We start from the raw sequence: 27,932 nt of genomic DNA, 5'->3' as shown, positions 1-27,932 counted from the left end.
AGCACCACGCAACCGGGCCCCCGGGCTGGTTGCTGGGAGGAGGGAGCGGCCGCCAGCCCGACGTCACTTCTACGGCCACTGTGCTGATTTCTCCTGGCTTGTGTCACCTCGTGAGCAGCCCCATGGTTGTGACGGATGGTTGGCAGGCAGCGCGGACGATTGGAAAGGTCACGAGTGTACTTCTGAAGCGTGGCGCTCAAACGCCGGCGTGGGGACCGAGAGCGTGGTGCCAAGATGGGGGCTCCGGGCCAGGGCCATGCTGGTGGGGACCAGGGCGAGGCCCTGGAGACAGGACACCGCCCCAGGGGCCTGGGGCCCCAGCGAGGAGGTGGCCAGGAGCCACCGGACACTGTGAGCGTGCCCACCCTCCGAACGCCCGAGGTGACGGCACGCGGTAGGGGCTCAGTGCATGTCGCTGCCACAATGAAACACACACGCACAGGGGAGTGAGTGGACAGGGGCCCCGTCAGGGAGGCGTCCTTTTTTAAGGGAACAATAGGAACTCCCGGTGGCCAGCCTTGGGAAGGTCGCCCGGGGTCCCCTGGGTCACAGAGGGCTCGTGACAGGAAGAGAGACACTTCCTCACCTCTCACTGCACTGAGCGCGGTGCCCTCTTTCCCGTCCCGCTTCCTTCCAGGAGCCCGACCCCGGCCTGGCCTCATCTCCCTGTCAGCCCAGCGGGCAGGACCTCCTGGAAGGCCTGGAGTCAGAGCCACGGAGTCCTGGGGCGGGGTCAGTCCCACCCGGCCACTGAGCCAGGGGCCAAGGTCCAGGGGAGGGCGACTGGCTAGAGGCCAGAAACGCATTCCCGGGACCCTTCCCAGTGCAAGTTCTGAGCAAGCACAGGGTGGGCTGGGCCTAGCCTTGCTCTCTGAGGGTGGCAGGGTGGGGCCCTGTGCCCCGCAGCGCCCTCTGGTGGTCACTGTGGGCATGCTGCCCTGCTTCTCCAGGGCCCGTCAGGGCAGGATGGGCCTGGGGCAAGGGGGGCCCTGAGAAGTCGGCTGTGCCCAACATCCCTGGTGACAGCGTAGCCCCAGGACGACAGACTGATGGGGACATGCAGGAAAGGCCTCGGAGCTCAGCAGGCTGCAGGCCCTTCACCTAGGCCAGGGGACAGTGGGACATTCGCATCCCCCCAACCCCAGGGCAAGCCTGTATTTGCCGCTGGAAAATATAAGTGGCATCTGCAAAAGAATCCACCCACCCACCCAACCTGAACACTCATGTATATGTGCACATACACATGTGTACACATGTGCATGTGTGCTCCTGGACTGGACGAGAGCAGGAGCGGCTCCGGTCCTGGCATTGCAGTGGTGATGTGCCATCGCCACGGTGACAGCTGTGTGGTGTGCCCTGGTCATCGGCAGGGTCGGGAGTGTTGGTCCGAACACCGCACTGCCACTTATACAAGGCCACGGAGAACACCCGACTGACGAGAGCCTGGGGCCACGGACCAGCAGCCACGCAGAGCTGCAGATGCAGCAACGCCCAGCGCCGAATATCCCCCCGAGACCCAACCGCACCGGACACTTCCCTGTCTGACCCCAAAGCCACTCTCCCCTCCACGGTGGCACAGCTGCACCTCAAAACACAGGGCGCCCCCGAGACGGTCCAGGTGTAGACAGCCCCCCACCCAGCTCCAGACACGCGAGGCTCAGCACTTCTGCAGACAGGCACAGAGGACACGTGTGGACGGGCCGCCCACATGGCTGACGAGGGGGGACCCCAGAGCAGAGGGTGACTCATCTGGGGAGGACGGCCCAGGGTGCACAGGACTCAGCCACTGAGCCACACCCGCCAGGGGCACGAGGGAGTGGGAACAGGGCGCTTCTCTGATGTCGGGGCCGAGGGTGCACCGACCGGCTCGGAGAGGAACGAGGGACGATGGCAGCTCGCAGAGTCGGAAGACCTGAGTTCAGATCCTAGCACGGCCCTTCCCAGTGCGCTTGACCTTGAACTAGGCATCTCCGCTCTGTGACGCGGGGAGAGCGACTGCGTCCACCTAGAAGGGCTGTTGGGATGGGCCTGAAGGGCTTAGCCCGCAACCTGCACACAGTAGGTGCCCTGCAACAGGCACCCGCCGTGGGAGCCATCTCTGCTGGGCACAGCTCCAGAGGAGCCTACGTTCTCCTCTGGGACCTCAGACTGGCTGGGGGAGGTGATCACACAGTGACAGGCCTCGTCCAGGGTCAGCAGGGACTGACTTCGCACCGGCAGCCAGTCTCAGCTGCAGGAATGCTGGGCCTCTGGGGCTTCTCCGGTGGGCAGCCTAAACCCCCATGTGCCCACCTTCCCCCCGAGGGTGGTAACCCCACAGATCAGGGACACGCAGAATGGAGGAGGGACTGGAGCGGACTGTCACCCCGCAGGCAAATCTCCCCGAGTCCTGTTCAACTTTAATTGTTCTCTGACAACTCAGTCGCCTTCCATAACTGCCTTCGGAACCCTGATTACTTCCACCCACGTTTTCCAACCCACATTAGCGGGCTCATCCAGGGCACAGCTGCAGAGAACGGAGAACAGTGGCCCAGGCTGTGACAGGGGCCAGGTATCCCCTGGCCAAGGCTCTTGGTTCAGGAACGCTTGGCCTCAGCTAGATGACCCCCCACCCCCCAAATCTCCGTGCTCCAGAGGCTTCTCCCACAACAACCCCACCCGTCCCCCCACCCCTTTCCTCCTGTCTGATGGCCCCAGAAACCCTAGAAAGTCGGCTGTTGGGGCTCCGCTTGACAGACACCCCACCTCCACGGCACACACCGGCGGGGGACCATTTACTCTGCTACTAATCCGATCATTTCACTGGAGCCCCACATAAGTCACAATATTGCCAGGGAGGTTGTCACCGAACCCTGCAGGGTGACAAATTGCATGCTTCTCATCGTCGAACTCTCCTGCTCCCTAGACAAGCTCCCGGAAGTCTCCATCCTTGTCTAAGAATCCCACACCATCCTGCCCAGCTAGCGAAGTGAAAGGGAGCCGAGAGCCCCGCGGTCGGGGCAGCAACTCCTGGCCAGAACCAGGAGAGGAGCAGGCATGCAGGGCCACATGGATGCTCTGGGCAAGGACGAGGGACCTCGGAGACCAAAGTGAATCTGGGGCCAGACAGGGGGCCGTGCACACTCACCTGGCCTGGAAGCGCCAGCCAGGGGTCTTTCCCAACCACCTACAATGTTGCAATGTTGGCTTTTTTCTTTTCTCTTTTTTTGAGGGGGTGTATAAAGATTTGACATTTGCACATACTGTATACATTGTATCACTGTATACCTTGCATCTCATACCTTGTATCACTGTAAACATTGTATATACATGGACATTTGTATACATTGTACACATTGTGTATCGTTGTGTACATGGACGTTTGTATACACTGTACACATCATATACATTGTGTCACTGTCTATGTGCACATTAACATTTGTATACATTGCAAAACGATCCTCACCATAAGACCCTCAGCCCTGAGTCTCCTGCAGGCACTGTGCTAAGAGGAAGTGTGAGTCAGGGACAGTGGGAAGGAAGGCAGCTGAGCAGAGTGTCCTAGTGGGTTTTTCCAAGGCTACTAATTAGTCGTGGGGCCCTGTGCACATCACTTCCCCTCTCTGGGCTTCAGTTCCCCTATCTGTAATGTAAGGGGTCCCCAAGGCCCCTAACTGACATTCACAGTCAGGCTCTATGGCTTCGTCACTGGCTGAAGCCCATTAGAATGTTTTCTCCCAGGGCGCATGCAGACTGCAGATACCAGGTGTCAGCCAGAGGTCACAGCCAGCGGGCGGGATGGGACCCAGGAGCCCATGATGGTGTGAGCCCTCACTGAAGGCGACGTGACACACGGGGTCACATTTTGAGATACGCTGATGGGGCACTGCACGCCCCCAGGATACCTCACTAACCCGGGGCTGGATTTCCTGAAGCCAGGGGCTGGGCTGGGCTGGGTCCTGAGTCCTAGGAACAGGCCAAGTCCCGGGCACAGAACCACGTCTCTTCCCTGGAGAGCCCTCGGGCTCCTCTGTGCCTTCTGAGGAGAGGAGCCCCTCTGTGGGGCTCTCCCAAGGTCCGGCCCCCAGCAGAGTCTCCCGGGAGGGCTTCCGAGAAGGGCCACCAGGGGGTGCTGCTGGTCCTCTGCCACTGGGCCCGGGCCGGCAGCTGTCAGGTTCCGGAGCAGCTGCCTGTAGCGTCTTTTTTGCTTCCGCTCTCTGCTCCGCGCCCTGCACCCCTTGGGTTGTACCCCGAGAACAGCCGAGCGTGCGCAGCACCCACCAGGGCAGCCTCCCGACTCCTGGGGACCAGGCGCAGCACAGAGAGGCCGGGGCACCTGTGGGCCCTCCTTGGCAAGCTCCGGAGGGGGCAGAGGCGGGACGACCAGAGCCAGAGCCCGGCCTCGCCCGGTCTGCCAGCAAACGTGGCCTTCTGGAGACAGTGTGCAGCGGGAGCTGGAGGCTCTGGGGAGGGGACAGCGCACGGCCATATTCAGGACTCAACACCAGGAGGGGCGCCGGCCTTCTGTTTGGAAGGGGCGCAGGAGGGCTGTCGCCTTCTGCTCCCCACCCCGCCCGTACAGGCTCAGACAGGTGGTCCACAAACAGCCCAGTCTTCCCGACCTACAGACGTGGACGCTGGGCTGGGCTCAGAGGGTAGGACCCCTGCAGAAACGGCCCGCCTGCCTTCGCCAGAGACGTGGTGCCCAGTCCCCGACTGGCCCTGTCCCTCCTGCTCAGTGGACCTCGCTCGAGATGCACTGGAAACGTCTCCATCTGCGGCACCTGCTCCCACCAAGTCTGGCTGCTGGGAGCTGGGAGTGGTTGTCATGGCAACAGTGGACACAGCAGAAAACCTGCAGGCAGAGGGGGCGGGGCTGGGGGCAGGGCCCAGGGGTGGACGGCCACTGGGGAGGGCCTGGGCCTTTCCGGTTGTGAAGCCACTGACGTTGGTATCGGCTGATTCGTGAATGGCCTGTGCGCGGTCCCCAGTCTGGGAGCTGTGGCCCACAAGGCCATTTAATACTCTTCACACCAACCCTGTGAGGTGGCCTGGTGGCCACCCCATTCTACAGCCAGGGACACCGGCCCAGACAGGTGCCGGTGAGCTGCCTAAAGCGGTAACAGTGAACGGCACAGCTGGGATTGGAACCCAGATCATCTGAGTCTGGAGATGCGTGTCCAGCATCACAGCTGCCACCAGCCGCAAGTGGAGACGTGGACACAAAAAACTGGATGTGACCCACGTGCCACCCGTTCACCCTGGACAGGGTGCAGCCCCACAGCTTTCAGTACATTCAGTGCAAAGTCGCACAACCATCACCACGACCTTATTCCAGAATATTCCCCCCAACCCCCAAAAGAAAGGCCACACACAGTACCGGTCACTCCCCGCCCTGGTGTCCGCCAACCTGCTTCCTGTCTCCAGGGATCGGCCGGTTCTGGACATTTCATATAAAAGTATCGCAAAGACGCAGCCTTCTGACCGCCTAAGCCGGGGTGTTCCGGCTCCTTCCCACGGCGTCTCACTCACATCACCCCTCCTTTTCACGGTCGAATGATGGTCCATGGGAGGGACACATTTGTTTTCCTGCTCATCCTTCGATGGGCATTTGGGGACGTTTCTACTCTGTGCCTATTGTGTGAATAAAGCCAGTGTGAAATTCACACACGAGTTTTTGTACGCACAAAAACCGTGTCCACCCTCTGGGACGCTGGGTCATGGGTGACCCTGTCACCGTGTGGGACGCGCTAAGGGACCGGCGGGCGGTTTCCCGCGTTCCCGGCCGCCCGTGTGAGGCTGAGCCTCCACACCCTGGGCAACGGCGGCGGTGTCTGTTTGGTCGGTTACCGCAGTCCTCGTGGGTGCACAGCGGGACCTCGCTGCGGATTTAATTTGCATTTCCCTAATGACCAATGATGCTCAGCATCATTTATATTTCAATCAATTAAAACTCAGTAAAATTTAAAATTCAGTTCCTCAGTGGCAGCAGCCATATTTCAAGGGCTCAGCAGCCACGGCATCCGGCTGGCCGGTGACCGCCACGCGCGTCACCTCGGAGCGGCTGACGGCAGCCCTGCTGGAGCCCAGCGGGCGCACTGACAGCACTGCTCTTTCTAGAGAGGTTCGCTCTTTCTAGAGGGGTTCACCTTTGGTGCACTTTAGGGTCCAGCCTGAGGTCCCAGAGCCCCGGCCCGGAGCCCCAGAGAGGTTCAGAGATGTGCTGGAGCCTGGAGCCCGGAGCCGGAGCCCGGAGCCGGGCAGAGGAGCACCCACTGCAAAGGCGAGGCCGGGCTCCGGCCACAGGCACCTTCGCCATGTCCTGCACCCCCTCTGCCCACCCCGACCCCCTGTCCAGGCCCCCGGCCCAGGCTCCTGAGCCCCAACTGCACTTCCTTCCCCAGGACCTGCCGGTGGCGGTGTGGTGGTTGGGATGACAGACCCTGAGCCAGGCTGGGGGCAGAGGAGCTGGAGGTGGGGGCAAGCGGGGGCGGGGTGGCCGAGGCCCTGCAGCTCAGGGAGCCCCTCAGACCGCCGCTTCCCGGCAGAGCATCTGCTGTGGAGCCACGGCTGTCTCCCTGGAGGGCCCGTCTCCAGCAAAGACTGCTGCGTCTCTGGTCCCCTTGACCCTCTGCGGCCCGACACAGGGGCCTCAGGCTCAGCCCATCTGCCACCAACACATCTCCCTGCCTCCAGGGCAGCCCCACCACCCAGCAAACGCATCAGGCTTAGACCAAGGCCAAGGGTCCCCATCGGGCTTGGACACAAACCAAAGCAAGAAGTCTCCAGGTTGGCCTGAAGGAGGACTTCCGACTGGGAAGGCAGCGAAACCCCGCGGCGAAGCTCTGTCATCAGCGGCAGGCAAGCCCAGGCTGGGTGGCCCGGTTGGGTGGGGTATCGTCCCATACCCCATAAGGTTTTGGGTTCGAGTCCCGGTCAGGGCACATCTGTAGGCTGCCATTCGATCCCTGGTGGAGGTGAGCACGGGAGGGAACCGATGGCTGTTTCTCCCTCTCCCCCTTCCCCTCTCTCTGAGATCAATAGAAGCGTGTCCTCGGTGAGGGCACAACAAACAGGCAGTGCTCCCGGAGGCAGGAAGGGGAGGGAGGAAGGCAGTGGCATTTGCTCAGCGCGTTCTGGGTCCCGCGTGCACCGAACGCTCTTGCCCACCTGCCCTCCGACCCAGCGGCCCCAAGTGTGGCCTCCCCACTCCACGGGCGTTTGGCTCAGAGAGGCCGGCGGTCGCCCCAAGGTCACACAGCCTGTGCAAATGCTGCTGCAGGGACCGGAGTCCAAGGCTGCCTCCAAAGTCCATGCTTTTCCAAGATAAACTACACGTGACAATGGAGACCCTGCAGCCAGACACCAGGGGCCCTTCCTGGCTGACCCGCTGGTCGCACCGCGGCTCGGCCGGGCCACGGGAAGAGCCCCGCCCCCTCCACGGGATGAATGAGCCTCTGGCTCATCAGGGGATGGATGAGTAACGGGCTCCCAGCCAGGCCCGGTCTCGCTCCCTCTGAGACAGCGGCCTCCAGCCAGTGCAGGCCTGCTGGCCGGCACCGCTCCTGCCCCGGGCTGCCTCAGGGGCCCTTCCCCCCACCCGGGCTTTGTCCTCTCTCTGGAACCTGCACAACTCTGGCCTCAGAAGAACCTTCCTGGAGCCTCTGGCAGGCAGGTTGTGGGGCCCCAGGGGCTGGGCTCTGCTGCTCAGTCAGTCCCCTCAGCCTGTCCTCTCCCCGTCCAAGTCCAAGACCCAGCCAAGGCAGGAGCCTGGGAACCAGCTGCAGCCGAAGCAGAGCCCCGGCCCCGCACCCCTCCTCCGTCTGCCCTCCCTTCCTCCTTCCCCGGCAGCACAGGTCGGGGCGGGGGCCCCCACCCGCTCCCCCTGACCGGGTCCTGTCTCGTAGCTGCCCCCCAGGAGCCATGGGGCCCCCAATCCTCTGGAAGGCGGCTCGAGCTAGAAGCTGGGGCCCCTGTGTCCCAGTCCCAGCAACCTCTGGTGCCTGGGAGCAAGCTGGCCAGCCTCTCCGGGCCTCAGTTTCTCCTTCCGAGAGAGAACTAAACCCATGCCCACAGTGGGGGCGGAGTGCAAGGAGAGACCGGAGTTAGCCACAGCCGTGTCCCGGGTTTCTTCTCCAGGAGCGGCCTGGGCTGCAACCAGAGGCCACAGGTGGGCTGGGGGCGAGGGTGGGGGTCCCTCTGCAGGACCCCTATCAGAGCAAGGCCCCGGGAGGGTCAGAGGGCCAGGAAGAGGAGGAGGGGAGCCCTCGGCCACGCCAGCCAGGCCTGCGCACGGCCCGAGGAGGCCCCGGGCCTGGGCCTCGGCCACCAGACAGTGTGGGATGAGTCACCGTGTGGACGCAGCCAGGTTCTCACGGAAAAGGCTTCCCAGGAGAGAGCTCCAGGTCAGCCGTGTGTTAAAGCCCCATCGATGCTCAGTGTCCGCACGCCCAGCCCCTGGCCACATCCCAGGTCCCCGCTGGCCCGCGCCGGGGGTCCCGGAAGAACCTGGCAGGGCTGACAGGGGGCTGGACAGGGAACCACGTGCTCAGGAAGGGTGACCGGGTGGAGCCAGCTCTGGGGGAGACCTTAGGGTGGAGGTCACAGCTGGGGACCTGGACAAGCTGCGAGGGTCTGGGCTTGAGGTGTGGTGCCCGTGACACGTGACACATGACATGTGACACGTGACAGGGCCGCGCTGCCTGCCCTCCAGGCTGGAGGAGAAGGGGAGGGGGGCTGGGCCCTAAGAGAGAGAGTGGACAGGAGAAATAAGAGCCTGGGGCCCGGCCGGCCTGCGAGGTGGAACACGCAGACCTGTTTGGCAGCGTTGACCTCATCCGTCTGTCCGCCTCTGGAAGCCAGGAGGCACAGGGACGTTCGTCAGACTCTGCTGCGCGCCAGGCTCTGTCGCAGCTCACTGTGCGGCCGAGGACATGGGCGTGCAGTTCGCCCCAGGTCTGGACTCTGCCACGGCGGGGCGGGGACTGGTGCCCGGTTTCTGGACTCCGACCCGAGGCTCAGCCCCAGGGTGCCACTCTGGGGGCTCCACTCGGGAGCCTTGCCCCGGGTTTCAGGGACAAAGCAACATGCGGAACATCCGCTCGCAGCTGTCAATGGGCCTGCTGATCAGCTCCTGATGCTGGTCAAGAGGGCGAGCTATTTCGGGGGTGCGCTGACGGTCACCCACCAAGGCCGCCATCCCCAGGCACTCCCTGCAGCTGCCGCGGCTGTGTTCTCCTTGCAAGTGATTGTCGGCCCATCTTGGGCAAGGGGCCCTGGCAGCTGGTGACCCCTGCCCTGTGCCCCTTAGGGTCATCATCTCTAATGAGATGAAGGAGGGAGGGGGCAGCAGGCTCTGAGGAGGGACAGGGAGCCAGCTGCCCCTCCAGCCAGCTCGTGGCTTCTTCCTCCTTCAGTGGACATAGGGGGTCCTTGGCCGGCAGGTGTCCTGGCGTCTCTGTGTTACAGTGACCTGTGCCCCCCCCCCCCATGCCCTCAGCAACACTCAGGCCTGCAGCTCTCCTGCTCGGGACACTGGTGGCCGGTTGCCATGGGAACTGTGGCTGAGGATGCTCCTGGGGACCAGAGAGCAGACTTAAGGGAATGGCTGTCTGCGCCTGTCCCTTCCCCCACTGGGAAGCCATGGGGCCACACTGGGGAGAGGATTTTGCACAGGAGAACCAGGCCCTGGCTGGAGGCCGGGCCATAGCTCAGGGGGCTTCAGACAGGCCCTGGTCCCTCAGCCCAAGGGGCCTGAGGATGGGGCACCCACCCACCGTGGGTCCCTGCAGCACAAGACTTCAGGGCCCCTCAGAGGACACACACGCCCTGGGCCTAGTGTTGGAGGCCCCTCCAGTGGCTGTCCGGCCTCACCTCCCATGACTCCCCCACATCGTCCCTCCGCCTACGCTGGTCACAGCTGCCCCCACTCCTGCCTCTGCGCCTCTGGGGCGGCTTCTGCCCCAGTCACCCCTCCCCCGGGAAGACTTCCGAAAGCTGTGGGCAGTCCGCGCCCCAGCACGCACCCCCGTGCCGTGACGGCCCCCGGTCCCAGCTCGTCTCATCACACTCGACACTGGTCACAGACACACCGCAGGCGCCCGGGCAAGGTGTGACCCACGAGCGAGCGACGCCGTCCCCTGGAGAAGAGCGCAGCCCCTGCCCCTCGGTGGACATCAGGGGCTGTGAGGCCCCTCCAGAGCCTGGGACAGACTCGCACTTGGCCTCAAGTCTCGCTGTCACCTCCACCTTTCCAGGGGAGGGACGGTATGTCACCCACCCTCAGTGCCAGTGCCTGGCGCGCGCAGGCCCTCAGTGAAACCAGCCACAGGCGTGTGTCCCCTGACCCCGGAGTCTGGCCGCCCCCCACTCCCGCCCCAGCACACCTGTCCTACCTGACGAGCCTCTGGGCTCAGACGGGCTGGACGGCAACCTCGCGCCCCATCTCCGCCCCGCGCACCCCCTCCGGCTCCGTCGGGGCTCCTCTCGCGCCATCCCGCCCACCCCGGTTTCTCAACCTGTTGTCTCAGGCACCAGCGGCTCCCTCGGCTTCTTTCTGATTCTCTCTGAGTCTGGCCGACGCCAGAGGCAGGGGCCCGGTTGTCCTGCATTCTGTCCCCGAGGCTGCGGAATCCAAGGCCCTGCGCAGGTCCTGGGGGCAGGCCGACTTTGAGGTGGCTGCTCCTTCAGGCCCTACAAACGCCCAAGTTTCCGGTCCCACGTGGGCCTCCACCAACCTCCCGCCGTCTCCGCCTCAGTGCCCCTCGTCCAGCACGGGTCACAGGGAACGGCTCCACGGGCCCCAGAGCTGCTGTTAGGGCAGATCCGGAACCCGCCGAGAGGGTTTTCCTGCGTTTTCTAGGCCCTGACAGACTCCTGTTGCTGCGGAGCCTGCGGTTTCCTGGGGCAGGCGGACACGCACCTTCCACCGACAGACAGCTCTTCACACACAGCAAGGAAAGGACACAACTCGGGTCCCAAACTCCGAAGGCTGGGGCTGCGGTCGCCTCGCCCCAGCACCCCGCTCCCAGCGATCGGTCCTTCCCCGGAGCCCGGCTCGGCGGCGAGACAGACCCTCGGGGTGAGCAGCAGTGCCACCGCCACATCCCCATGCACAGGACACGCGCTCGCCCGATGTCTGCGAGTGGACGAGGAGCAGGGGACGGCGAGGAGAGAAGGCGGCACAGCCACCGAGGAATCCACGGCCAAGGAGGAGCAGGCGGGGTCAAGGGAAGGGAGACGGAGCCCAGGAGAGTGTGGACACAGGGTGGGGCCATGACCCTGAGGGTCCGCCTCAGGCAGAACGCCCCTGCCCCTGTCTGCCATCGGGCCTCGGTGGGACACGGTGACACAGGCTGCTGTGACTCCGAGGGACGGTAGTAACTTCAGAAGGGCTGTACTCAGATATTTTCCAAGGTCAAGTCCAAGTTCACCAGGTAGGAGTCTGTGATGGGGTGGCAGGGGTTTACTTCTTCTTCCACAGGCAGAACCATGATCACGGCTAGCCCACCCCTTCCCTCTTCCTGAGGGTCTCCACTAACAAGACCCCCCCCCCCCGCTTGGCATCAGAGGCCCATGGGCCCCAGCCCCGCTCCAGGAGCCTGGAGACGTCCGCCCTCCCACCCTGGTGCCTTCGCTGGCGCTGGTCCCGTCACCCGGCCGCCGCGAATCCCCCGTTCTCTGCGGGGCCCACGCTTCCTCGTCCCCCCCCCATCCATTTATCTGCTCAGTGAACAGACCCTGAGCTTCCTCTTTGGGCCAAGAACCGGGCAAGGCTCAGGGACAAAAAGCTGAACCAACTGAAGGAAAGGAAAAACCACTCTTCCTCCGGGGACCCCGCTCCTCCGCCCCAAGATGTGCCGGATTCCGCAGGGCCGAGCAGCCCGCTGGCGCCCCCTAGGGCCTTCTCTGCTGCCAGATGTCGCGCCCACCAGGGGCCCTGGAAATGTCTCGGGGCCTGTGTGATGGCCCCAACCCGGGACAGGAGGCTGCTGGCATCAGATGTGTCACCGGACACCCGACAGCGCACAGGGCCGGCCCACCGCACGGCGGTCTCCTCTGGCCCCAAAGGTCGGTGGCGCTCCCTCCACTGTGACAGCCAGAGCTGCCTGCGGGAGGCCACGAAGGGGGGGGGGGGTCCCCGGCACTCCCTGGGAGGCTGTGCGAGGCCTGCACCCGGTGCCGTGTTCACTTCTCTGGGGAGGGGCGTCTGCGGCCAGAAAGGTTGAGGGGCACAGGCCCCGCCCTGCTGCTCCGAGACCCCCAGCAGAGGTTCCCCGACACCCCAGGGGTCCCTCCAACCTCCACCCGAAGTCGGGTTGGGATTCTGATCAGAAAGGTGGGCGGGCAGCAGGCCCCCCTGCCTGGGTCCACGCTGGACCTCGCCATCAGCACCTCCACCAGGTGAGCTCCAAACAGAGGGGAGGACCCTGTCCCTAGCATTCGTGGGGGGGGGGGGGGCGCAGGGAANCCCTAGCATTCGGGGGGGGGGGGGGCGCAGGGAAAGCCGCACACTCCCATTGGTGCTGGGACCGCTGCTTGGCAGCCACAGAGATGCTCTCCTTCTTGGCCAGCTGGTCACAAGCTCACGCCCAACTGTCCCCAAGCTTCTGCTGGGTAAACTGAGGCCCCACAGGCCAGGTCTGGGGTGAGCTGGCCACACCAGCAGCAGCAGCCCCGGTCCTGGGCTCTGCTCCTCCCCCAGGCAGTTGATGGAGACAGAAAGTATCAAAGGGAGAGCCAGGCTCATTCCAGCGTGTCAGGGACAGGGAGGGAGGGACAGAGGCCATGTGAATCCTGCTGTTGGCCAGGGACACAAACGAACCCCTCACTTCCGCGGATAATCATTGGGCAGAATAATGCATCGCTGGAGAGTCACTGGACTAATTATGCTGGCTCTCAGAATCCCCTGGACAATTATTTCCTGTCCAGGCGGGCGGCAGGGCGACCTGAGCCTGTCCTCCGGCGTGCGTAGCCCGAGGAGCGGAGTTCGAGCTTTGAGCAGTGAGCAGGACATAAACACCACGGTGGCCAAGTGTCGGCTCTGATCTGGTTACGGGGCCACGTGGGGACCCTTATTCAGAGAAATATTACCGCGGCTCACGTCCCACGCCTAACATCTACTGTCGTCCCTTCTCAGAACCTTCCCCACACCCCCGTTCAAATCCTCCCACTCTCCCCAGGAAGTCCTCCTGGGGTCCTCAGGAGTCGGGGGCCGCAGCCGTGCGCCCCCACGTTCCCCGGGCCCCACGCCCCGCCTGCCACCGCCACCTCCCCACCCTACGTCCAGGGTCCCTGGCTGGCGGGTCTGTGGCATCCTTTATGCAGGAGCTGGCCACGGAGACCTCGCCAGAGGCCCCTTGCTTGCGGAGACTTCCGAAGGCAGGAAAGGGAAGGCACCCGGGGAGGGGGGGGGCGGGAGCTCACCAGGAGCGGGAAGAGTTCTGTTAACGGGTCACTAAGCATATTCGCAAAACACCTTTCCCACCAGAAAGGAGCTTGGGAAGTGGGTGACAAAGCAGCCCCCTCCAGCCTCCCAAGCTTCCTGATGGGCGGTGGGTGGGGAGGGAGGACAGGACACTGCATGCTGGATGCTGGACTGGAGGTGGCTGTCCTCCAGGAAGAAGAGGAGAGACGCCGCCCGTCCAGAAGCCCCACGAAGGGCTTCTGAGGAGAAGAGCCTGCTCACGGAGCTACTGGAAGACGCAAATGGCTGCGGGACGGGTGGGGAGGGCAGGGCGCAGAGGCAAGGACAGTAAATGCCTCTTGCAGCGAAATCACGAGAGTTTCAGTCCAACAGGGAGTGATGCATGAGGAGACGCCAGGGCCACCCTGAACACGAAGCCCCAATACACAAACCGGCCCACAAACCTCTCACCTTGGAAAGCAGGAGTCCCAGAGTTTAACCAGACAGCCGTGCGCATGCCTGGGGCGGAGATTCTGGTGGGGACTTGAGGGGAAGGCTGAGCTGGACAAGGGTACAGGTGCGGCCACCTGGGAGGAGTGCACGTGGGGGTACTGAGGAGACGAGCAGATTCAGGGGTGGGATCGGGCACTAGAGATAAGCCAGGGTGTCACTCAGGAGTGACAGGACCCCGTCCCCTTTGGAGGACAGGGCTCAGAGCCTCAGGCAAGTGTGGAATAAAGCTGTGAGCCGAGAACACCTTGCACTATCGACCTGTGGTGGCATCTCAGGCCCTCACACTCTCCAGGGACGGTCTGAAGACGGCAGGCAGGCCCAGAGTTCAGGGGCATTGCATACAGTCCTCCCCGGGCCCACTCGGCTGAGGACTCCTCTCGCGTCTATTTGGCACTGTCGCGATGCCCACCCAGGGTGCCCAGAAGGGTGGACAGACAGACACAGGGTGGACTTGAAGGGCACAGAGGGCCTGGGTGCTGTTCTGTGCTCTGCCCCTGGCTGGCTCTTTCCTGGACCTGCTCCCCATTTGCAAAACGACCCACGTCTTCACAGACTGTCTAGAAACGTGTGCGTGCCTTCCCTGTCGCCACGGGAAGGAAGCCAAGGGGCACAGGCAGGGCTGTCCCTGCGGGGCCTGCCAGCAGCGGCAACGGGTACCAGACAGGATGGCCTCCTACCAGGAAGTCTCAGCCACAGGAGGAAATCAGAGACACACCCAAACAGGGGCCAGACACCCAGGCCTGGGCGAGGCTGCTCCCCACACAGTGTCTCCAGGGGAGTGAGCCGAGGTACTCACAGCCCCAGGGGCGGGGGCAGGGGCAGGGCACTCCCAGCTCCGACGTAACAGACGTGGCCACGTTGCTACAGTGTTTCTCGGCCTCCGGGGTAGAGTCTGGCCCAGCCTTGGAGATGGCGGCTCAGAAGAAACGGGATTTTAAAAGCTGCATGAAGGAAGGAAGGCGAGAAAGAAGCCCATGGCGCTAGACGAGTTGGAGGTATGAGAACTAACTAATGTTTATGATACCGACGATATTAAGTCTGATCGCACGCGCCTGTGGACACACGGATGTGTCTCCTCCCTCTGTCCGACGAGAGGTCGGGCGGCCGGGAGGCCCCGCCAGCCCTGGACGCACCCAGCCCTCGGGTCTGGTTTCTGACATCATCTCAAGCTAAGCAACACAGGCTCTTCGGGGAAACCGCTGGTCCTTGACGGGGGCTGGGGATGCACACGGTGAGTCCGGGGCCTCGGGTGGGGCCCAGAGCAAAGGCCTACAACCACAACACAACACAATGTGGTATCAGAGCCCAACTCGAAGTGTAAATGAGTGTCCCTGAGCACACAGGCGACTGAGTGAAAGAACGGCTGGGAACACACACACCTCCCACACGGAGAGTTTATGCCCACGACCTGCATTCTTCCTCGAACACAGGCCACCAGGAAGGGGCGGGGGGGGCGCGGAGCCTGACAGGCGGGGGTTCAGCCAGGTGCCCGAGGTCAACTCTGACAATGACGAGCTGTGCTCACACTGTGTGCCCCCTTGCCGCAATGTCACCAGAGTGACACTGCTCTGTGCTCTTCGTCCCCCGAGTCTGTCTGGGCCCTGTCTCCCCAGGAAGAAAACGTGAGACAGAGCCCTCGTGAGGGGCCCTCTACAGAGTCCCTGACAGCGTTCACCGGCTTCGAGTGAGACCTTCCCAGCCACCCAGGTCGCCACCAACAAGGGAAGTCGGAGAAGCTGCCCGAGGCCACAGGAGCCTGAGAGCTGACGACTAAAGAGGAAGTGGCCTCCTGGATGGGACCCGGGGGCAGAAAAGGGCACCCGGTGAAAGCTAACAAGATGCAAATGAAGCACGAGCTCCAGTTAGCAACAGTGTATCAGCGTGGGCCGAGGTTGCTATGAATCTATCAGAGTAACAAGGCGCGGGCAAGGGCGGGAGCTGGGCCTGGGCCTGGGCCACCCGACAACCCTCTGGAATACCCCTGCCCCTTTGAGGCAAATCTACAGCTATTCTAAACGTTCGCAATTTATTGAAAAAGCTGCCAGATGACCGTGAGGCACGGCCAGGGGGACGGCCAGGGAGGGCCACGGTGGGTTTACAGCTGGTTGTACGGAAAGTAAGACAACAAGGAATAAACCACAATGCAAAACAGACTCGGTGCTCTGCGTACTCACAACGGCAGGCACACTTGCACCCCCTGTATCGTGTAGAAGATGCTGAAGAAAACAACGTGAACGGCCCCCGCCCCCAAGGCCCTCAGTCCTAGGGGAGGGGGGAGGGGGGTCACTGCCTGACGGGGCAGAACACAGAACGAGGAGCCTCGGAAGGGCAGCCGGGCGGGGTCAGAAGACCCAGAGAGGCTCCTGGTCAGGGGCAGGGGGCCGTCCCAAAACCACTTTTACAGGTCAGGTAGGATTTTCAGAGGTGGTGACAGGAAGCCGGTGTTTCGAGGCTGAGGATGTGGCTTCACCCACGACACAGAGGCCAGAGAATCCAGGGCGACTCTGGGAAGAGCAAGGGGCCCGCTCGCCTGCACGGTTCCGCGGCCCCCCACCCCCACCCCGTGGACACACTGCAGGGAACCCCTGTGCTGGGGGTCCCGAAGCCCCCAGCAGAGAGGGACTCTGAGAAATCCTTCAGCACCTGCTTAACCTTTTCCAGCCCGAGTTCCCTAGATTTATTCGACCTCAGGGTCTTTTATCTTTAAGTTAATGTCAATTAGCAGGAACTCCCTGGGGAGGTGCTAGCAGATGGTTCCAACAAGGAGGAAGCTAGGGCGGTGGGGAAGTGCCACGGTGGACGGACGGCAGGACAAGGCATCAGAGGGCCCAGCAAGTTGGGGTGTGGCCGGGTCTCAGCTGCGCATGGGGAAGGTGCCCCCCACGCCATGCGTGCGGGGAGGAGGTGCTGGGTGGCGGGACGCAGCTCCGAGAGACCTAACTAGCTGCGTCTCTCCCTGAACTCCCACAGTCCCCGGGCCTCATTTTGAGCAAGTCCCCAGGTCACGAAACTCCTACTTTCATGGATGTGGGTTAGAGGAGGAAGTGAATCTGCCAGAAACTTGATGAAAGCATTGGGCTGGTAGAGAGCTGATTTGAGGGGAAGAAGAGAGACCACCTTCGAGAAGCAGAGAGGGGCCGGGCTCTCCAGAGCGAGAAACCAGGAGGCCAGGAATCCCGCGCAAGCAGCCCGGTGCAACCCCATGCCGTGGGGGAGGATGGAGCTGGGTGAAGAGGAGGAGACCTTGGGCACGGGTCCCCCAGGCTTCACAAAGAGGTCCCCTTGGACTATGTGGCAGAACAGCCAGCCTCGGGCCTCGAGGCAGCCTGGGGGACCACTGCAGGGCCGGACAAGCCCCCACCTGAGTCATCCTGCCACCCTGAAGCCTGGGGGCGGGGCGGGAAAGGACCGAGGCCAACCTGACAGGCAATGTCCCTCCACTCCAGTGCGTGAGGCTAAGAATTCAAATCACGCTGCCGTGCGGACAATGACACAGGACAGCTCCTGAGGGCCTGGGTCTGTGGGCTGACCTTCAGTCTACCACGCACGGGCCCAAATCACAAAGCGCAGAGCCCGGATCGAAGGCCGGGCATGGTGACCAACTGCCTGATCGCTCTGGTATAGAGGAGCCTGGCTGCCGAGGGACAGGAAAGGCCCGTCAGGCCCAGAAAGGGTTTGGGCCACAGGCCCCGAGGCTGGGCTCACCTTCCTGTGGGGCTGCTGGGCTGCAGGAGAACCAAGGGAGGCCCCGGGACCCTGGCCTGGACTGCACCAGGGAGACCCCTCCCTTGCTGTCCCCACAGTTCCCAGAACACGGGCCGCTCGCTCGCCCTCTCGGAGGCCCCCAACTCCTCCCTCCCCTCGAGGGCCCGGCCTCCCAGCCTGATGCCGGAGCAGAACTGGTGCCGGGGCTTCAGAAACCAGTCGCAGGCCTGGGTGGGGCAAAGCGGGAGAAAGGAGCCCGGAGCACCCAGGGCCTGGCCAGCCGAGCTCAGCCAGGCTTCAGGAAGTGGCTTTCCGCAGGGAGGCAAACTTCCCCCTCAAGCGGCAGGCGGAGGTGGTAGCCACCAGACAACCAAGTCTCCAGAGTGTGGCCCTTCCGACCTCCCCGGGGGCCCTGCACAGCTTCCTGTCACTCTCTGCTGGCTGGAGGCCCCCAGGACCCTGGCAAGGACCCGTGTTGGAAGAGGGGCAGGAATCGTGTCCCCATGGGGATCTGAGAACACCCTCTCAGCGTGGCTGGCAACTCGGGGGCCAGGACACTGGGCCAATGAAATGCTGCCTCCCTTCCTCCCTCCCCGAGGCCCCTCCCTGACTTCCAGCTGCAGAGGCTGGTTCAGAGGTCAAAGCCCCAGGAGGACTCCAGGCCCAGAAGGCCCTGAGTGTGTGGGGAGGGGGGCTGACACCAGACTCTGGAGACATGAGAAATGCCCTTGGGCAGAGCTGGGCCCCTAAAGTGCACCGTCCCGCCTGGAGAAAAGAGAGCTGGACACACACCAGGCCGGACACCGGGTCACAGTGCGCAGGAGCTTCCCGGTATCCCTGAGAAGTGGGGATGTGCATCCCGCCACCCCCAGTGGTGGCCTGGAAACTGAGGTTGGCGGGTCCCAGCCTGGGGCGGGAAGGGCTCCGTCACAGGGAGACAGAAGGCTCACGCGGGTGACGCAGGGCCTTGGGGCACAGGTAGCCAGGGAACATCAGCTTGGCTGCTTTTGTGGTTGTATCAAGAAGCACCCTGGGCACTGAGAAGTGCTGCCGGACAGTCCCCAGAGAAGGGACAGGGTCTGCTCTGAGGCCCTGATGCCACCAGGAACCCCAGGGGTGGGTTCTGAAGAAGTCCTGCCCTCTCCGGGGACCTGAGCAGGAAACACAGGGTCCTGGGCAGTGTGACGCAGGCCCAGATGGTCCCCACTATCTTTTCACTGCCCAAACCCCTCCCCCAAAATACTTTTTGGTTTCAGACAAGTTTCCATAGCAACCGAAGTCCCCATCAGCCAGAGCGTTGCCATAGCGACTGAACTGGGCTCGGCGTCCACCACTGAGGAGGGTCCTTGGACTTTATCCGTCACAAGAGGCTCCCAAGATGGAGTGAAGGAGAGCCCAGGCCTGGGCTGCGGTGGGCGCGGGGGTGGCGGGAGGCTGGGGACCGTGGGCCGGGGCTCACCCTCCTCCTCGGTCCCCACTCCCAGACCCTGCTGGCTAGGTCCGAGGGGCCCAACTTCCTTCTTCAAGCTGCTGCCACCCGCCCAGCTCCTTCCCAGGATCCTCCTTCACCTGCATCGGGCCCCAGCCGCCCACTGCCGGGCAGTCTCGGAGTTTACGCTCTCAGGTGCCCCACACGCGTGCAGCTCCGGGCCCATGGCGCCCCGTCCAGGCCCCCACAGGGCTGGTGCACACGGCTGCCTGGCGATGGGCCCACAGCCGCCCCGATTTCGCAGCCCAGGGGACCTTGGCTTAGCCACTGGGTCCTTTCTCCCCCATCAGGCTGCAGGCCAGGGATACAGCCTGTCTCCTAGCATCAGATTTCTTGAGCTCAGGGAAGGCTCAGAGAGCTGGGTGTGGCCCGCAGCCAGGAGTGCTGCGCTCCCAGCTGTGACCAGGGGGCGGCTGGGAGGGCGATTCTCAGTTTGGGGGACTGCAGATCCAGTCCGTGGGTGGTGGATGTGCATCTCACAGCCCTTCGCCCCCGCGCCACCACCCGCCGGCTGCTACACCCGCCGTGGCGCTCCCCCCATGCACGGCCGCCAGCCGGCCCACACGCTGCAGACCAGGCCTGGGGCTCATGTCTAAAAGCAGACCACCGAGCTCGGGGGGTACGTTCGTGCTGCACCCTGAAATAAATGTCCCAGATTCTGCTGCTGCTTCACCCAGAGCCCAGAACAGCAAGATCACGAGGAAGCAGTGAAAGTGGTCACACTCCCTCTGGCTAAGTGTTGGGTTTAAAATGACAAACAGCCCTGTTCCTTCTTAAAGACCAGAGCTAGGCTTTTCCTTCGACTCAGAAGTGTTCTACTGCCCACTAGCCAGTGGGCAGAGGTCCTTGTTCGGGCCCAGGACCCTGGGTGCCTGTCGGTGCCTGGGCACCCCCAGGGCAGTGGGCTCCAGCTCCGGGTTCCCAGGGCCCAGGTTTTCCGGCAAGTTCTTTATAGCCAATGAGGGGGGGACTCTCTCCAGCAACAGTGACCTGGGAGTCACCACCCGGGGGACGGGCACCAGCAGCGAGGTCTCACTCGTCACCACCACCAGCTCTCCCAGCCGAACCTCAGCCTTCCTGCTCACTCTCCCCTGGTCCCTCGTCAGTGGGTACCAGGGACAGTCGCTCGCACACCACCCCCCACCCCATCTGGCCCTCCTCCCAGACTCCTTTCCTACACGCAGAGCTGCTCGAGACGACGTACGATGTCTTTTTCTTTGGAAGGAGGGAGAACGACCGTGGGTGTGGGGACAGATTCCCTTCCAATTTTGTCTGGCTCGGGCTGACGGTAGTGTCAGTTTGCAGTCCCCAAACGCGCAAGAAGCAAGAGTGAAGCGAGAGAAAGCGGGAAGCTGGCCTCCCCCACAGGCAGATGGAGAGCCGTGGGCTGAGCACGGAGGGTCTGCGGGGAAGACGGTGGGGGGCCGAAGCCTCCGGCCCCCTTCCCGGGCCTGTTCCCACGGCCTCCAACCCCACCCAGAGGGACTCGGCGTCCCCTGCCCACGCACACGGCTCCTTCCCATCCCTCCATGACTTCAGGCGTTGAAATGGACACCAGCATGGCCCAAAGTGGTCAGAAGCCAGAGAGTAAAACTGCCACCCCCAAATCTCACGGCAAAGTGGACGGAGGGGTTTTTTTCTTGACTCTCAGGCCACCCCTGTGTGGACAGAGGTGCACCAGCAACCTGGGCGAAGACCCACCCCACGGCGGCTCACGGCGGCTCATGACACCTGGGTGGGGTCCAGGTCTGGGAGCAGAGGCCGAGTGGACCTCTGGCCCGTCTGCCCCCTTCCCCTGTGCGCCTGACCCCGGTCGCCTGAGCCCTTCCTCCCAGGACCCCGAGAGAGTAAGGGGGCGACTTCAGACAGCCAGAGCGGCTGCCAACAGCTTGCGTCAAGAAGCTAGGGACTTTACGACTGTGGAGGAAACTGGATCTCCAGGCAGAGTGCGGGAACGCGGCAGCACTCCCGCCCCAGGGCCAGGTCTTCTGTGGCAAATTGCTTCCCACCCTCATTGGACATCCCACCCTAAGGCACAGCCCTCCCGGGCCGGCACCCTGGCCCCGCCCGGGCGCAGCCGGTGGGAAACAGTGGGTCCGCCCGTGCACCTGTCCCCCCCCCCCCCCCCCACGCCAGAGATAAGGAAGGGAGCCAGGCTGCCTTGGCCGTACTCCTCTCCAGATGTCCTCACAGCTGTGTGAGAAGAGGCCACCAGGAAGCACCTCATGCCTCAGCCCTGGGAGAACCTTTCCAAAATGCCAGAAGGCTTTCAGCCAATGGGAGCACCTGGGACAGGGGCCCTGGGGCGCACGGTGGACAGGCGGGCCCGGGGCCAAGCTTTGCATTGGGCCTGAGTCCCCATGCCTGCCCGGAAATGAGGACGCTGACCATTTCACCCTGATCCTGGCAGGGCCCTGATCCGAATGGCCCAGACACGGGAGCAGAAGGGGCCGTGGTGGACGACGCCTGCACACCCATCCCAGTTCATTCTCCTGCCTCTGCCTAGCCTTCCCGGCACTTCCAGATGACCTGCAGCCCCAACACGTCAGCCCGTGACGTTGTGACACAGCCGCCTTCTGGAGAAAGTGCCTGTTTTCTCTCTGGGTGACGGGTCAGCGTCCCCCAGAGCTGCTGCTCAGACACCAGCTGGCTCTGCAGAGTTGCCGCCCACCCTGTGGCCACGGAATGGATGGTAGCGATGTCCAAAATAGAGCCAGGCGGGCCCCGCCGCCTGGCTGAGGTTGGGCTGGAGCTGATCCGAACAAGTGTCCCACGCGGGACCGCAAGGGCGGTGGTGTTGACAGCGAGCACTGGGAGCCACCCAGAGCTAAAGCTCCTGGGCTGAGCCCGGCCCCGCAGGTGGGCTGCGCTCTGTGCTCCCACCCATGGCAGCCCCAGGACGGGCACCTCCTCCCGCCCTTCGCCGTGCTGGAGCGGGGTGCTGACAACAGATAAGGAGCCCCGAGCCCCCCGCCGCGTCCAGCACACTCCCGCTGAGCCCACACTTGGCTCACAGATGGCACCTTGCACATCTGACCCTCCCCCTGCCTCCAGCTGACAGACAGACATGGCCCCTGGGGCCCCGTCCCGCCTGCACCCCAGACTTGGCGGGGGCTCTGGAACAGGCAGGCTCTAATTTCCTCCCCCAAAAGGAGGCCCGGGGCCCAGAGGCAACAGCGTGGGGCAGGTGTTGGGGGGCTGGCTGGGAGCACGGGCCAAGGCTCCCTGGACTCCTGGACATCAAACACATCTGGGTAATCCGAACAGGCTGTGGACGAGATCAGCCCACGCCAGCGAGAAGCAGGGGGCTCGCACTTCCCCTCCACCGGCACTGACACGGGTCTCCAGGCGGAGGGAGGAGGGCCTGGCTGGGCCAGGAGGCATCTCAGCCAGGCGCTGGGGTGCAGACGTTAGGAGGAGGGGCGGGGGTCCAGGTGGGGGCTGGGCAAGACCAGACCCAGGAACAGGGGTAGGGGAGGAACAGGTCTGGCTCCTGCTTTCAACATCTTACTTCAAAAGAAAAGATGGGGCAAGAAACAGACAGGGGTCTGGCCTCTAGCACAGGAAAGGGGGTTTGTGAGAGGTAGCAGGTTTGGACCACAGGCGGAGACTTTCAGGAGAAAGCGTCTGTGCTCCCGGCTTTCCAACAAGGAGCGCTTTCCAGGAAAATAAGGTAGTGAGCGCACTGTCACTAGGAGCATGTAAACAGAACACCCACAGATTCATTCTGGCTCTGGTGGGCGGCTCAGCCATTCTGCACTCCATGAGACGCTGGGGATGGGTGAGGGGCGGTTCGTTCTGCTCAGAGGAAGGGCGGGCTCACCATTGGGCTGCACTGGAGACACCGCCACCCGAGGCTGAGGGGATGGTGGGGTGCTGACCTGCAGGAATGCCCCCTCTGGGCTCTCTCCCGCTGAGCCCCACCTGCACCTGCCTCCCCTGGGGTCAGAGGCCATGAGGTGCTGGGGCGTGTGCAGAGGGACAGGTGAGGGGAGGGGCAATGCTGGAGACAAGCAGAAAGAACGTGTCAGGTGCTGGTGCCCCAGGGTTGGGGCAGGTCAGATGCAGTGACAGTTTCAGATGTGTGTGTGGGGGGGAGTGACATATGTGGAACAGGAGAAAGGTGTCGGAAAACAGCCCGGGATTTCAGGGGACTTGGCCCTGCTGCCCAACCGGTCCCTGTCCAGCCCCGGCCCTCCCCAGGCTGGTTCACAGAAATGCCCTGGGCTCTCCTGTGCCACCTGCACCGTCTCCCTGTGCGTCTCCCTGCCCAGCACCCCCTCACCCAGCCACGACTCCCCTGGGAAGCAGGGTCCCCACTGCTGCAGTGACAGGGGAGCGGCTTCGGCTCATGGGTCTGAAGGAGGCTCCGCCCACTGGCAGGGGCAGGACCTGGGCCTGGCCCCTGCTGGACACTGAGCCTGGGAAGCAACTTCCCGAACATGCTGAGAAAACACGTGTTCCCCTTGGAGCCAGGCTTCAGACTCGGGGACGCCTCACAGCACGAAGGGCTGGAGGCGGTTCCTATGTGCACACCCAGGCCCACATCTACCGCCCCTGCCATCAGCCTGGCTTCTACAAAGGTCCTCCAGCTTCTGCAGGGGGGCTGGGGTGGGTGGGAAGTGAGCAGTGAGCCCCACTCTCCTGCTTGGTCTCGGGGACCCCAGAGGAGGCATCTCATGGTAGGAGGTGCGGAGTGTCTGACCTGAGGGTGCGGGGGCGGGGGAGCCTGCACACCTCACCTGTCTGTCTGAGCATCAGCGACCCCACGACCACCCCGGCCACCCGCCAGGACAGGGAACGGAAAGAAAAAGCTGCTTTCGAACCTGTGACTCCCCTCCCCTCCTCCCCACGTCCCAGGACTCCCTCCACAGGGTCGATCCGCCCTCACGCGCATCCCCCAAACCCACACCCACCAGCAGGCTGAGAGACCAGACCTGCCTGGCTCCTCAGAGGGTCTGGCTGTTGCCACAGCAACCCCTGGCCTAGAGGCTGACACCTAGAGGCTGGGTGAGGATGTGGCACCAACATCCCTTTATACCCTGACCTGGGGCTGCCTTTATACCCTGACCTGAGGTTGCCTCACTGCCCCCTTCGCCCCTTTTCCTGGGAGGTTAGAGGAGAAATGTTTAGGGAGCTGAGAGATGGGAGTTGGGGTTCTTGGCCCCGGGTCGAGGAGGCAGGGATGGTGGCCCTGGCTGGAGTGGACTAGGAACGGCTCTCCTCCAGTGACCTGGGGCAGCTCTGAGGTCTGGCCACCTCCTCTGCCCTGATCCCCAAGCCCTGTCAGTGAGGAGGGGCCAGGGCAGGGTCTCTCCCAGTCACAATGGGGACACTGGGCATCGCAGTGGACGCTGCCCCGGGCCCAGGACCAGGGCCTGATGCACCGTCGGCCCTGGGCCCAGAGGCCTCTGCTGCCTGGGATGGGCCGCGCCCTTGGGCGGCCATCCTCAGCCCCCGCATCTCTGGGGTTCCTCTGGGGGTGCTCCACTGGGACCGTGGAGATCTGGCAGCTCCGAGGTGGGGGCGGGGCAGGCCGCCGGCAGGGCCATCTGGGCCCCAGCTGATTTCGGGGAGGGGCGATCAGGTTTCAGCTGTTCCCTTTCCTTCCAGAAAGGCTCTTACTTGGAGCTGCCTCACCCCCTCCGTCAGAAACTGGGTCTCGGCAGCTTCTCGGGGTTGAGACGGTACCAGGGTGCGCCTACCGCCCACCACCCACCAGGCTGCCCTCCACCCCCACCCGCCTGGGGTCCTCAGGGCTGCGGACAGGACAGCAAGCTTGTCAGACTTCCCAGCCCTCTGGCCCCACCAGAGCTCATCCTCTGAGAGGGTCCCCAGGGCAGGGCTGGTGGTCTGGGGAAGGCCCCAGGCTCAGACTGGCCTCCTTGGGAGAGCGGGACGGAGGAGTCTGCCTTCCACCAGGACCGACCACAGTGGAGTCTCCAGCCCCGGCAGCTGCTGACCTGCCTCCTGCCCCCGGGGAGCAGGAGGGCACGCTCCCTCCTCGCCTTCCGGTCTGCTGAGAGGCCCTGAGGGTGGGCTCTGAGGGGTGACAATGCTGAGCAGCCTGAGGGCCATTTGTCAGGGTGTCTGGGGCTGCTGCCTCTTGAGAAGCCACTAAGGAGGCCTGGTCCAGGCAGCCAGGTGCTGGGGCAGCTGGGACCTTCCTGCCTGGGGGCAGCCGGGATCGGCTCCTTCATCCCAAAGCAGCACAGCCTTGACCTTGAAAACACCGTGTGCCCTCTGTGCTGCTGAGTCTCTCACACCCCCTGCACCCCATCAGCCCCGTGCTTTCCTCTCCTCTGCCTGCCCCCACTCCCATTCACCTGGTGCCCCCTCCCCAAGCCTGGCCGCGGTTCAGGGGTCACCCCCTGACCCAGGCCCAGGGCAGGCCTCTCAGCCCAACCCGCTCCATCAGGCGACCCCTCTCCTTTCCTCCCCGGGCGTGCTCCAGGCGGAAGGTTCTCTTTGCTCTTGTCTGTCTCACCCCCTAGCAGCCCTGGGCACAGGCTGGCACACCACAGAGGTCACTGGTCGGCATCTGCACCCGCAACCCCAGCCCTGCTCGTCCCTGCCAAGAACACGGGCCGCCTCCCCAGCGAGCCTCCGCATCCTCGCCCCCGGCCCGAACGGGGGTCGGGGCTCCTGGGGGACTGCGGCAGGGCCCACGGGCCTCCGGGCAACCTCTGCAGGCCGGCCCCTCCGCCTCTGCCAGCCGGTCACTCGGACGCAGCCCCGCCCCCGCGCGCGGACACGCCCCTTCCCAGCCCCCGCGGGGCGGGCACCAGCCTGGTACCCGGGCAGCTCTGTCCCCGGCGCCCAGAACCCACATCCCAACCACCGCGACAAGTCCGCGGAGCCACCCTGGCCCCGCAGGCCCCAGGCCGGCGCCGTCCTCCCGCGGCCTCAGCGCGGCCGTGCGGGCTCCCGAAGCACCGCGGCCTCGCGTCCTGCGCGGCACCGTCTATCCTCTCCCGGTCGGGGACCCGGGCAAGCCGGCCCGGGAGCAGTTCCGGGGCCGCTCGGGTTGTCTGCACAGACGCCAGGCTCGGAGAACAATGGAGCCGCTCTCTGGGCTTCCTCTGGCAGAGCAAGCTTTGTTCCTCCCTTCCCGCGGCTCGGCTCCCCTCGGCCCCAGGGCGCCAGCTGCCCAGTCAACCAGGAGGCTCGGGCGAAAGCCCGGACCTCTCCACGCTCTCTAAAATCCGGGGGCTGGGGTCCGGGCCGGATCCGGACGGAGGGATGGGATGCGCATCCAGATGCGCGCGGCTGCCTGCGCGCCGCCCCTGCGGCCCCAGGCGCGTCCCCTTGCCAGAGCCTCACGCCCGGGATATCCGACCCGAGTTCCCACCGGGGACCCACAGAGGAAGTGGGGCCTCAGCTCTGCTCGGGGCCGGCGGCCTCACATCTGCTTCCCGCACACGTGTCCCCGGGACCCCGCTCCGCCCCCCCCGCCCCCCAGCAATGCTGGATGCGCTGAGAGGGTGCAGCCCGCGGCACCGCGGCACCGCCATCGGCCCCCCTTCGGCCGCGTTAGGATTCTGGGGTTTCAGACTGGAGGAAGGAGCTAAGAGGCTCCGTTTCTGAACATCAGCGGCGCTGCGCCGCATTGTGCGGCCTCACCCCAGGCGGGCGACAGCAGGGCTTCCTGCTGGGGACATTCGTGAGGAGGTGCACTTCAACCTCGCGCATCTGGGCGCAGCGCCCTCTCACCGCCGACCTGGAGAGCCCGACGTGGGGCGGGGCGGGGGGCGCTTTCCCCACACCTTCCCTTGCAGCTGGCTGGGAGAAAGGAGAAAGGACAAGCGGGGGTGGGGGGCGGCGGCAGGACTCACCGAGCATCTGGCTGAAGAGAAGCTGCTCTAGGTCCCCCAGCACCGTCACCACCAGCTCGGGGTCCACCTTGAGGAAGGCGCGCTCCTCCTGGCCCTTGGCGGGGGGCACCGGCCCGGAGCCCTTCTGCGCCTTGGCCTTGCTGGAGAGCAGCTCGTCATCCGACTTGCCGTCGTCGCTGACGGCCGCCTCCGGAGCCTTGCTGAGCGGCTTGACCTCGGCGTAGGGGCCGCGCGGGATCCGGCTGGGCTTTCCCAGGCTGGGCGCCAGCGGAGCCAGGGGGGTCTTGGCACTGCCGGCCGGGCTGCCCTTGGCCTGGAAGAGCGAGTGCTCCGACTTGGACAGCGTCTTCGACATCAGCGGGCCCTCTCGGCCCTTGGACCCCGCCTCGCCCAAGCCCTTGGGCGCCTTGGCCATGTCGTCGCTCCACTCGGGCTCGTACAGCTGCAGCTTCTTCTCGGAGTCCGTGAGGAACGACAGGTTGGTGAGCGACTTCTGCTTGCGCAGGTTGGAGGCGGGCGGCCCGCCGGGGACTCGGCCATCCACGCTGCCGGACTTGAAGACCTTCAGCTCCGCCGCACCGGCCTTGGCCATGCCGCCGCCGCTGCCGGGCGCCTTGGCGCGCTTGGGTAGCATGCCTCTGCCGTCCGCCGCTGCCGTCCTCCCCGCGCCCCGCGGCTCGTCCGCGCCCTCGTCGCCGCAGCCGTGCAGCTCCACCTCAGGCTGCGCGCTCTTGACGCTGCTGCCCAGCATTCTGCCCTCGAGGAGCGCAGGGACGATCCGCGCGTCTGCAGGCACCGGGCGGGGGAGCGCAGGGAGGGGGAGGCGGGGGAGGGGAGGGGAGAGAAAGGACGGAAGAAACCGAGGAAGAAGGGAGAGGAAGGGGGAGGGCGGAGGGCGGAGGGAGGGAGGCAAGCCAAGCCCAGCCGGGGGGCGCAGAAGACACGCAAGGAAGGAAGCCAGGGAAAGGAAAGAGAGAGGAAACGTGGAGCGGAGGGGAGGGGGTGG

The 27,932-nt window shown here is 64.3% G+C and overlaps 1 protein-coding gene across 5 annotated transcripts in view; it reads right to left on the bottom strand.

Moving 5' to 3' along the window:
* The window catches only part of NAV1 (neuron navigator 1), a 133,722-nt gene that overhangs the window by 59,228 nt on the left and 46,562 nt on the right, over positions 1-27,932 (bottom strand). For 4 of the 5 annotated variants that reach the window (XM_037070563.1, XM_037070565.1, XM_037070567.1 and 1 more), the window contains exon 4: positions 26,927-27,712. The exons of the other annotated variant lie outside the window; for it this stretch is intronic. In XM_037070563.1, coding sequence (XP_036926458.1) covers positions 26,927-27,712 — 786 coding nt within the window. The remainder of the gene's footprint in view (positions 1-26,926; positions 27,713-27,932) is intronic. 5 annotated transcript variants of the gene reach the window in all.

Source organism: Sturnira hondurensis, unplaced genomic scaffold (assembly GCF_014824575.4).
Source record: "Sturnira hondurensis isolate 20B ecotype Veracruz unplaced genomic scaffold, ASM1482457v3 Scaffold0018805, whole genome shotgun sequence".
NCBI classification, from domain to species: domain Eukaryota; kingdom Metazoa; phylum Chordata; class Mammalia; order Chiroptera; family Phyllostomidae; genus Sturnira; species Sturnira hondurensis.
Note: the sequence above shows the minus strand (reverse complement) of the source record. Positions and strands in the feature narration are given on the sequence as shown.